The sequence below is a fragment of the Nicotiana tabacum genome, chromosome 22 (assembly GCF_000715075.1).
Source record: "Nicotiana tabacum cultivar K326 chromosome 22, ASM71507v2, whole genome shotgun sequence".
Classification (NCBI taxonomy): Eukaryota; Viridiplantae; Streptophyta; class Magnoliopsida; order Solanales; family Solanaceae; genus Nicotiana; species Nicotiana tabacum.
In genome coordinates this window covers 152684748-152695511 of record NC_134101.1, presented here as the reverse complement: position 1 = coordinate 152695511, position 10764 = coordinate 152684748, and the positions used below count along the sequence as shown (strand labels likewise).

The 10764-nt window shown below is 35.2% G+C and overlaps 1 protein-coding gene across 1 annotated transcript; it reads right to left on the bottom strand.

Moving 5' to 3' along the window:
- Positions 1-2940: 2940 nt before the first annotated feature.
- Positions 2941-5674, bottom strand: LOC107797122 (late embryogenesis abundant protein D-34). Its single transcript, XM_016619986.2, has 3 exons — positions 4720-5674; positions 3696-4001; positions 2941-3355 (listed from the first exon to the last, which is right to left on the bottom strand). The coding sequence occupies exons 1-3, from the start codon at positions 5038-5040 to the stop codon at positions 3200-3202; spliced, it is 783 nt and encodes a 260-aa protein (XP_016475472.1). The 5' UTR covers positions 5041-5674; the 3' UTR covers positions 2941-3199.
- Positions 5675-10764: the final 5090 nt, after the last annotated feature.

Here is a 10764-nt window from a genome sequence, read left to right as displayed (position 1 = left end):
AGGCCGCGCTCAGAGGCAGAATACTTCCCAATATGTGCGGTCGCGCTTCCGCCGCGCACCTCGGCGCGCATATGACACATACCCAGTAAAATGGTCGTAACTTTCTGTATACACCTCCAAATAACGAACGGTTTGATGCGTCGGAAACTATACTCAAAGAGTTTTAATTTGATAGGTTGTGCATCACACAATAACTTATATAAATGGAGATATTATTGTCCAGAGTGAAGTCTTGTGCGTACTCATTCACAACTTTAGTCCATTATGAAATTTTCCAACTTGGCTTAGACTTAGGCCTCTCCTTAGACCCCAAATCACTTACAATATGACTTATACGCTTATTAACATATCCAATTGATATCCATTATATCATGGATCCGCACTTGCACACAAAATAAAATAATTAGCCTACCTCAGCTCCACGAAATCTTAAATTACTTAGCAAAATTTTCTGGAGCTTTACAGTAAAGAACTATATTAAAAGTGCAAACTATTAACATTTACCATAAATTTTTGAAAACTTTGTATAACAATATACATATATATAGGTGTAATAATAAATTTGAAATAATTACTCCTATAGTCGGTTTGGTTCGATATTTTTCTGACTAAAACCAAAACCAAATCAAATTTGACCGGTTTTTAAAATTCAAAACCAAAATCAAACCAAACCAAAAAGTATCGGTTTTTTTGGTCGGTTTGGTTTGGTTTTCAGTTTGTTTCGGTTTTTTGGGTTTTTATGAACACCTCTAACTATGGTGGTCGTTTTGTGTATAAAGAGATTGGGGTATGTTGGGTTGTTTTGTAGTATTTTTGATGTATATAAGGTTTGAAAATAATGTATATATGTTGTTATTATTGTATTATTGTGTTATTGGTTTTATCTTGAATTTGGAGGAAGTAAGGATTATAGGGGAGATGCTGCCCGTTTTAATACAAAATAAGCTTGTCGTTCGTTGTGCGATAGTTGTACCTTTCATAACTTAATGATAGTATTATTATCGTTGTTGTAGATTAAGGTGCAAAGAGAAGTTCAACTTGGTGATTGGAAAGATTGTGATAAGGTATGTAAAGACTAAACCTTTCCTTCATTTTGGCATGATCCCGAACTACATGCGTTTGATAACGAGGCATAAAGAGAAGTTCTTATTCCTGAATTTATGTACATTATCCTAGTCTCATAAGCTACAGTATTCTCCCTTATCGGGACTTCATATTCAGTTTAGTTTTGTCTTTTTTCAGCCAAGAGAGTCGATAGTCTATATATATACAGTATTTCCACCACCATCGAGATTTAATCGATGGGCAGACCCCTATTGGGCAACCTCTGATCAAATGGTAAGTTATATACCGAGCCTATTGTGATTGAGCGCCTATGAGAGAACCCAGAATGGCCGAGATACATAGCCTAGTATGGCCAAGCGCCTATGAGTGAGCCTACTACGGCAGAGCAGTTACACATACCGGGCCTTATAGGCCGGACAACTATTTTACATACTATATTAAGAGAGACGAGTCAGTATTAGTAGGTAAGCATATCTTCAAATTATATTTGACTCCTAGGTACTTTCAGTTATTATATTATCAGTTTAGTTTCAGCTTTCAGTTATTCTGTTGCCTTACATACTCAGTATATTATTCTATACTAACGTTCCTTTTGCTGGGGACTCTGAATTTCATGCCTGCAGGTCCTGATAGACAGCTGGATAGACCTTCCCAGTAGAAAAAGTCAAACATCAGCTTGGTTGGTAACCTCCATTTCCTCAGAGTTACCATGTCTATACCTTGGAGTCCATTTTATATACACAGGTTTGATGGGTAGGTCGAGGCCCTATCTCGACCATGATACAATTCAGTTATCCCTAAAGGCTTGTAGGCGAGTCCTGTACATTTTTGTATATCGGTATTGTAACTTTACCAACCCTATGTAGATATTTAGTTTGGTATTGTTGGTTGTAGACGTTATTTTCAGATGATTCATGATTCAGAATATGGCCTCATCGACCGAAGTTGATGGTTACCCCTCTAGAGTTCACAGTTAAAGAGTGGTATGCTCGGGCCGAGTATAGCACCGGGTGCCAGCAACGTCTCTTCAGGTTTGGGGCGTGACAAACTTGATATCATTAGGACAGTTGATGTAACAAGTTCCATAAATTATTTGTAAGCCTACCAGCTTCAGAATCTCAAGATACTACTCGAAGACAATTAATTAAGAAGGATACTCATGATGCTGAGTGTTAACTGACTCGATTATTTTCATATGTTTGTTAGAGTATTCTATATACATTATTTAATTTGTTGTTCCTACGCATATAGATTAGTATAAGAAGGAAGACATAATGCTGATTCCAGCAGACAAATAGTTGTCGTATTAAACTATAGAATATACGGTTGTGCGCTGAGACAATTTCCTCACAAGTTCCATGATGTTGTATGGAAGTCGTGGCATTGCACGGAACAAGTACACTGCATTGGGTGACGGACAGAAATCTCATAGATTAGCTGTAGAAAAGATTAGATCTTTTCAATTTGATGACTGCGTTTTGCACAGAGCCAGCCAAGTTATGGGTTCAATACTTGCAATCACTCAATTACCCCATATGGCTTTTGGGTCGTCAGTGTGGACATTAGGCTTTCTAGCTTGAAATTGGGGGCCCAAAATATATTGGAGGGGCTCATCACCAGTCCAATTGTAGAACTACTCGCAGCCCAAATGAACCATTTATTAAAGAAACCCCAAAACAGCCGATGCTCCACACTTTTTAAACACTTGAAGGTGCACTTAGCTTGTTTTTTTATACGGAATTTAAGCTTATTTTTACAACACTGATCCATGACCATGAATATAATTAGAACATCTGCACTCAGTTGACTTCCGATCTAAGTAATATATTAATTAGAAAAAAAGATAAGAAAGAAATGGATTAAGCTCTAATAATAGACCAAAGAACTCGTGCCGAATTTGCTATTAACATAAACTTCCCCAGTTAATGCACATCAACATTCATGATCCAGAAGGCAGGATAAGGCGTAGCTTACAAAAAAGATACGCCTGAAAAGTTCAAAAACTGGCAAAACCACCATGTACAATGCTCTACAAGCCTACAACCTAAGAGGATAGTGTATACACTAAACTACTTGGAACATAGAGCAGAACCCAAGCAAAAGGACCCATTTCGGATTGTGCTCAAACGCTGATCTAGAATTCGTTCAGACTGGATGCCACGGCCATAGATGCTGCTACGCCTCCAGGATGTGTAGCCAAGTCACGCTTAGCTCTTATTTCAGCACCCACCACTCCTTCTGCATCTTCCTTCTTCACTGCCTTGTCACCTATAAGCCTGCTCGTTGCATCCTAAAGAATAGTAAAAAAAAAGAATTACGTAATTTCTATCCGCCGATTCTTTTACCCAATAGTAAACGCAAAAGGATCAAAATTTCCCCTATACAATGCGTAATAGAATATTCTTGCCGTCCGTTAAAAAAGTATCTCATTTGTATCCTTGCCATAACCAAAGTGGCTCGATTTTGCCCTTATAAGCTAAGGGCAGCAGTTAAAGGCAAATTTCAAAAAAGTTGTCAAGGACAAATTCGACCCTTTCTTAATGGAAGGCAAATTGCACTACTAGTTGTGTCAGATAGGGCGAAATATTTCTAAGTTCTAGAATGATGTTGTCTCATATGAAAAGACTTACTGTTAGAACATCACTGAGAGAGGTCTTATCATCCTCCGGCGTGGTTCGAGCATTTATTGCAGCTGCATGTTGAGCTTCTGCTCCTATACCTCCCGGCATCACTTCGGCTAGTCCCGTAGCTCTTACTTCTGCAGCCTGTATAGCTGCAGCGTCGCTCTGCTCAATTGGTTTATCCCCTGCAGTAAGAGCCACTGCCTCCAGAGCTTCACCTATGGTAGTGGACTCGGACTGAGCTCCTGTTGTAGGATATCTTGCTGCTCTCTCTCCATCACCTGCTTCTGATGGATAAATATATTGTCCAACAACCTAAAATTGATAAAATCCTTTAATGTATTTTTTTTTTTTTTGCCTGGCTTTAATACATATCAACCCACCCAAAAGTGCAGTATTTTGTGCACCCCTATTTAGCTTTATGGCACTCGCAGTAAATATATATATGAGTTCAACTTTTATGTTTTCATTTTGAATTTTAAAATTTGAATTCAGTTTAACCCAATAAATATTAAAGTGTATACTACGGCCCGTTTGGCCATACATTTTGGCTAACGTTTTTCGAATCTTTTTTGAAAACATTGTTTGTTCATAGATTAATGATCTAATTTTGAAAAAAAAATTGAAATTATTTTTCAAGTTCCCAAAATCTAGTTTTAGGATAAATTTTGGGTGAAACTTGTTCTTCCCCTCACAAAACTTTAAATTTTTTCCAAATAAAATGCATGTCCAAACATAATTTTAACTTTCAAAAATTACTTTTTCAAGTTTCAACTAAATTTATGTCCAAACGCTAGCTACATCTTAGATACTTTTCCCTATTTAGTCGTTGCTTAAGTTAAAAAAAATTTGCTTGAACGTTTTTACATTTTATCTTTAGTAGCATAGTACTCTTATATTCATAATTCATAGAACAAATATCATGACGTTTTTTAAACCATGAACTAGATCTAAAACTAGTTTTGGTATATGTCAAAAAGAAATTTCTTTACTCCATGATCAAATATCTTGATATATAGTGGAGTAGAAGTACCTCTCCAGCGACAGCTTCTGAAACAAGGCGAGTACCCCCAACTTCTGCTTGAGAGACAGTGACACCTTCATCTCTGGTGATATCCGTCATGTCATCACGGCTTACGGCACCAAGATGCTCATTCTGAGCGGCGGCTGACTGCATAATTGACGCAGGACCACCTCTTGGAACATGACCTAGCGCTATAGTCTCAGCTGACTGCATGATAGTTACATCTTGTGGCGCTACGGGTTTTGAAGCAAGTTGGCTTGAGACCTCGAACACGTCCCCATATTTGATTGGTTCACTGCCACCGTGCAGCATTGGTTGTTCTTGATTCATTTCTTTTCCGTTTCCAACGAGTTAGTATACAGTTTTTTTCACTGGAAAACAGGGTGTCATATCGACCTCCATTAAATAGCGCCAGGAAGGAAAAGGTGCGGTCAACAATGTATTAGAAGTTGGAAATACACGTGTTGCAGTGCTTGGTGGAACACTTCAATCTTGATTTTACAGGTGCTGGTTTGTAGGTTTCCGTTTAAGCCAGCCACCTATTCTTTTCTACTTAAAACAAAAGTTCTTCCTGGGGTCCTGTTTCTTGAAATTATATTCGGAAAAGGGTCGTATATGTCCCTTTACTTTTAAATATTGTTTATATTTGCCCTCTTTTATACTATCCGACTTTATATACCCTTGTCGTTAGACTTTTAAATAAAAATGCTCCATTGTCTAACAGACCAGTAGGACCCAACAACCAAAGAGACAAGTGGAAGCTATATACTCATTTGGATATACCCATCTATTTAGCCTAACCCAGACCCTTACAAATAACCCACACCCGAATCCGGATCTTACAAACAAACCACAAAAATGAGCTATATCATTCAGTCTTCTCTTGTTGTAGCAATTGTGCTAGCTAGCCCTTTCTTAACCACGAAAGAATCATGAAAATCACAAGTATATTCTTGGTTTTATCGCTCAGTTTTAAGACTTACGAAAGTTTACCTTTCCCTTTATACAAAGAAGTTTCGAATTTGACACCTCCAAACAATTTATGTAACTGAGTATCAATTCTTAAAACATCTGCACAATTTTCAATTTTCCTATTTACTCCCCCAAAAAAAAGATACCTCTAAATAAAGATACCTCTAAATCAATCTTTAACCTATATCCAGAAACAAAAGCAATAAAAAAAAATTTTAACTACGTCGAAAACACATACAAAAAAAATAAAATTCAATCATTACCTATGTTCACAAATAAAAACCAAAAACAATTCAACTTTATCTGTACCCAAAAAAAAACAAAAAACAGGAAAAAAAAAGAAGTTGAAAAGGATACAGAGCTACAATGTCGTTCGAGCAAGAACAAAAATGATGGTTTGAAGGCCAATCACTGTTACAAGTGTAGAAATAGAGACCACCATTACTCACCAACTTCAAGAACAAATTAATCAGTCTGTTCATCAATTTCTTTTTAATGTTTTACTCTACTTTTATTTAATATATAGGAAAAGTGGGCTTTTACTTTTAGTCGAACATTAATCACTTAGCATCTATTTTTGAAGTTTTGGGTATTCAGAAGTGTTATTTTTGCTGGATTTAGTTGCTTCGAAAGAAAGATTTTAGAAGGAGATGAAGTAATAAAGAAGGGGAAAAGATCTCGATTCGGGTGTGGGTTATTTGCAAGGGTCTCGGTTAGGCTAAATAGATGGGTATATCCAAATGAGTATATAGCTTCCACGTGTCTCTTTGATTGTTGGGTCCTATTGGTCTGTTAGAGAGAGGGACATTTTTGTTTAAAAATCTAACGGCAAGGGTATATAGAGTCGGATAGTATAACGGAGGGCAAATATAAACAATATTTGAAAGTAGAGGGACATATATGACCCTTTCCGAAAATCTAACGGTAAGGGTATATAGAGTCAGATAGTATAATGGAGGGCAAATATAAATAATATTTGAAAGTAGAGGGACATATATGACCATTTTCCGAATTATATTCGATGGAACAAACTTATAAGCATTACGTGGAAAAACATAAAATACTCCCTCTTATTAGACGACATATTTTCTTATTAATCCATTCAAAAAATGACACATTTTTATATTTGGAAATAATTTAACTTTAAACTTTTTATTTTACTCATTTTATTTTTAATGAGAAACATTTATAACTACATAAATATCATGGCCCCACAAAACTTTTACCCCTTAAGTTTTTAAGAGCACAGTTTTTTTCCTTAAACTTCGTAACGCGTCAAACTACATCATCTAAATTGAAACGGAGAGAGTAATTTAAAGTAGGTTCAACTTTCACTACAATATCATCTTAAAAAAGGGCAGAATAGTCTGATAGATACTTGTACTTGTATTGTTTTGACATCTCAATCCTTCTATTTTGCGAAGTTTCATCTAAGTACTTTACGTGTCCAAACGGAGTATTTTAAACACCTCCTTGTAATGACTAGGATACGTGTTTCTCACTTGCTTGACGGGAATGATACATCAGATCCACCTCACATGCCATGTCATTTTGTATTTTTATCAATTAAAAATTCCATTTAAAAAAAAAATCAAACCCCTTGCATTATATTCTCTCCCCCATTTTTGGGTCCTTTAAACCATGCAATCAGTCAACCCACCGGAAACAATGGCTCATCTGCACGTTTTCTCCAAATCCAAACCGATAGAATTTACAAGATTTCAATTGAAACGCAAACACAAATTCACAATCACACCACCGCTCACCGGCAACTTTCACCAGTCTTACCCATTTTAGACCCACTAGTGACCATCGTGACACCACTCCTTTCGCTTGCGACAAGAAAATAGTAGCCATAGAAGATAACCAACAAGTTCAAAATTTTGAAATGCTTCAATCACCATAAAAGATACCCAACAAGCTTAGTATTTAAGAAGTATTAAAATTCAAACAAAATTTATCTATTTATTTATTTTTATTTTTATTTTTATTTGTGAAAAACATTGGTGGAAGAAAAGTTTTGATTAGAAGCTTTAACCACAGAAAAAAATGGGAAAATCATATAAAAGGAAAAGGGAAAGGAAAGAAAATGAAGATGGTTGGAGACGAATTTATAGAGGAAGGGATGCACAAAAAAGAAAATCTTACTGAAGAAAGGAATAAATAAAGATGAAGAGAAAGGGGAAGGGGAGGAATATGACGAAGAAAAGAGAAAGAGAGGGGGAGAACGAGAGAAGGAGGTTAACAGTAAGGGTATATAGAGTCAGATAGTATAATGGATGGCAAATATAAATAATATTTGAAAGTAGAGGGACATATATGACCCTTTTCCGAATTATATTCGATGAAACAAACTTATAAGCATTACGTGGAAAAACATAAAATACTCCCTCTTATTAGACGACATATTTTCTTATTAATCCATTCAAAAAATGACACATTTTTATATTTGGAAATAATTTAACTTTAAACTTTTTATTTTACTCATTTTATTTTTAATGAGAAACATTTATAACTACATAAATATCATGGCCCCACAAAACTTTTAACCCTTAAGTTTTTAAGAGCACAGTTTTTTTCCTTAAATTTCGTAACGCGTCAAACTACATCATCTAAATTGAAACGGAGTGAGTAATTTAAAGTAGGTTCAACTTTCACTACAATATCATCTTAAAAAAGGGCAGAATAGTCTGATAGATACTTGTACTTGTATTGTTTTGACATCTCAATCCTTCTATTTTGCGAAGTTTCATCTAAGTACTTTACGTGTCCAAACGGAGTATTTTAAACACCTCCTTGTAATGACTAGGATACGTGTTTCTCACTTGCTTGACGGGAATGATACATCAGATCCACCTCACATGCCATGTCATTTTGTATTTTTATCAATTAAAATTCCATTTAAAAAAAAAAATCAAACCCCTTGCATCATATTCTCTCCCCCATTTTTGGGTCCTTTAAACCATGCAATCAGTCAACTCACCGGAAACAATGGCTCATCTGCACGTTTTCTCCAAATCCAAACCGATAGAATTTACAAGATTTCAATTGAAACGCACACACAAATTCACAATCACACCATCGCTCACCGGCAACTTTCACCAGTCTTACCTATTTTAGACCCACTAGTGACCATCGTTACACCACTCCTTTCGCTTGCGACAAGAAAATAGTAGCCATAGAAGATAACCATCAAATTCAAAATTTTGAAATGCTTCAATCGCCATAAAAGATACCCAACAAGCTTAGTATTTAAGAAGTATTGAAATTCAAACAAAATTTATCTATTTATTTATTTTTATTTTTATTTTTATTTGTGAAAAACATTGGTGGAAGAAAAGTTTTGATTAGAAGCTTTAACCACAGAAAAAAATGGGAAAACCATATAAAAGGAAAAGGGAAAGGGAAAGAAAATGAAGATGGTTGGAGACGAATTTATAGAGGAAGGGATGCACAAAAAAGAAAATCTTAAGAGTAAGGGGAAGGGGAGGAATATGACGAAGAAAAGAGAAAAAGAGGGGGAGAACGAGAGAAGGAGGTTAAGGGAGGGGAGTTTTGTTATATTTTTTCATTTTTCTTTTGTTTATTTATTGGTTTTGTCTTTTTCTTATTGGTCATATATATATATATCTACTAGCTAAAATAAGCTAATTCTATCCTCTGTTATACTATTTAATCAAAATTGTCCCTCCCGTTCAAGTCTCTTGTTCAAAATACCCATCTACTGTCAAATTCCAATTTTAAATTATAAAAAGTCACGTGTCGGAGTCCTATTGGCTAAACTAAACCCACTCCTCCTTTCCTTTGACCCAATCGACCCGCCCAAATCTCTGACCTATCATCTTCCCAACCTCACCCTTTCTTCTTTCCAACAACTCATTCCTCTAAATACTACAGGGCAAATTCCTCAAAAAATGAAGATAGAAAATTTAACACTCAGATAATTAGCTCATTAAGCTCAGTGCTCCCATTCAACTATGAAACTAAACACTAAATCTAAAAATTTTACACCAACTAACACAGAAAGAAAATTGATTTAAAAGAGAAAAAAAAAAAAGAAATACTATAATTTATCGAAAAAATCAAAGGAACTATAGTAAGTGTTGATAGAGAATCAATTATCTCTGCAAACGTGTGGTCCGCTTCATCAAAGACAAGAATCTTCATGCACTCATGTCCATTTTTCTTGTTGTGACCCACTTTTGTATAGTTCCAGGAGTGTCAATTATTAATTGTATTGAAACAGGCCGATATTTTGAAATTGACACATAGTTGGTTGCATCTGGTTGGATAGCTAATTCTGTTATATCAGTGAATTTCTCCTTTCTTATCAGCACTTCCATATTCTGCAGCATTTTCCACCATTTAAACCAAATCTTCTGAAGTTTTTATTTGTTTGAATTGATGAAAAATCTTCTTAATATTCTCTTTGAAATGTAACAACATTAAAAGAGATCCTTCTTCATCTCAACATTAAACACATATTTTTCTTCCTCCAAATACTATGGGGCTAAATGGAGAAATGAGCTGCTGAAGAAAGATGGAAAAGGTGAGGTTGGAGAAAGAATGCACTTTTTAAGGGTTTTTTTCTTGGTGATCGGATTATTTGGACGGGTCTATTGGGTCAAAGAAAAAGGAGGAGTTGATTTAGTTTAGCCAATAGGACTCTGACACGTGACTTTTTATAATTTAAAATTGAAATTTGACAGCAGAGGGGTATTTTGAACAAAAGACTTGAACAGTAGGGACAATTTTGATCAACTAGTATAACGGAGAACATATCTAGCTTATTTTAGCTAGTAGAGAGGCATTTATGATCCTTTTTCGTTTTCTTATTTTCATTAAAGTAAAATCACCAATTCAGTGAATTCACGTATCATATGTGCGTATAAATCATGCAATTTGTTCACCTCGGCAATATACACGCCACATAAGCTTAGTTAATAGTCAAAAACGTTTAAAATATTATGTTTAAACAAGTACAAGTGTTTAAATGAAACTTCGCAAAATAAAAAAATCGAAATATCAAAACAATATAAGTACAAAAATCTAACAGACTATTCTGCCTTTAAAAAGATAAAA

Bases quoted from the DNA above. Each gene is read 5' to 3' on its own strand.
- LOC107797122 (XM_016619986.2), bottom strand. From the start codon at position 5,040: ATGAATCAAGAACAACCAATGCTGCACGGTGGCAGTGAACCAATCAAA. The intron at 4,002-4,719 runs GTACTTCTACTC...TATCAATTTTAG, and splicing joins CAGAAGCTGTCGCTGGAGAG to GTTGTTGGACAATATATTTA. The intron at 3,356-3,695 runs GTAAGTCTTTTC...ACTATTCTTTAG, and splicing joins CTCTCAGTGATGTTCTAACA to GATGCAACGAGCAGGCTTAT.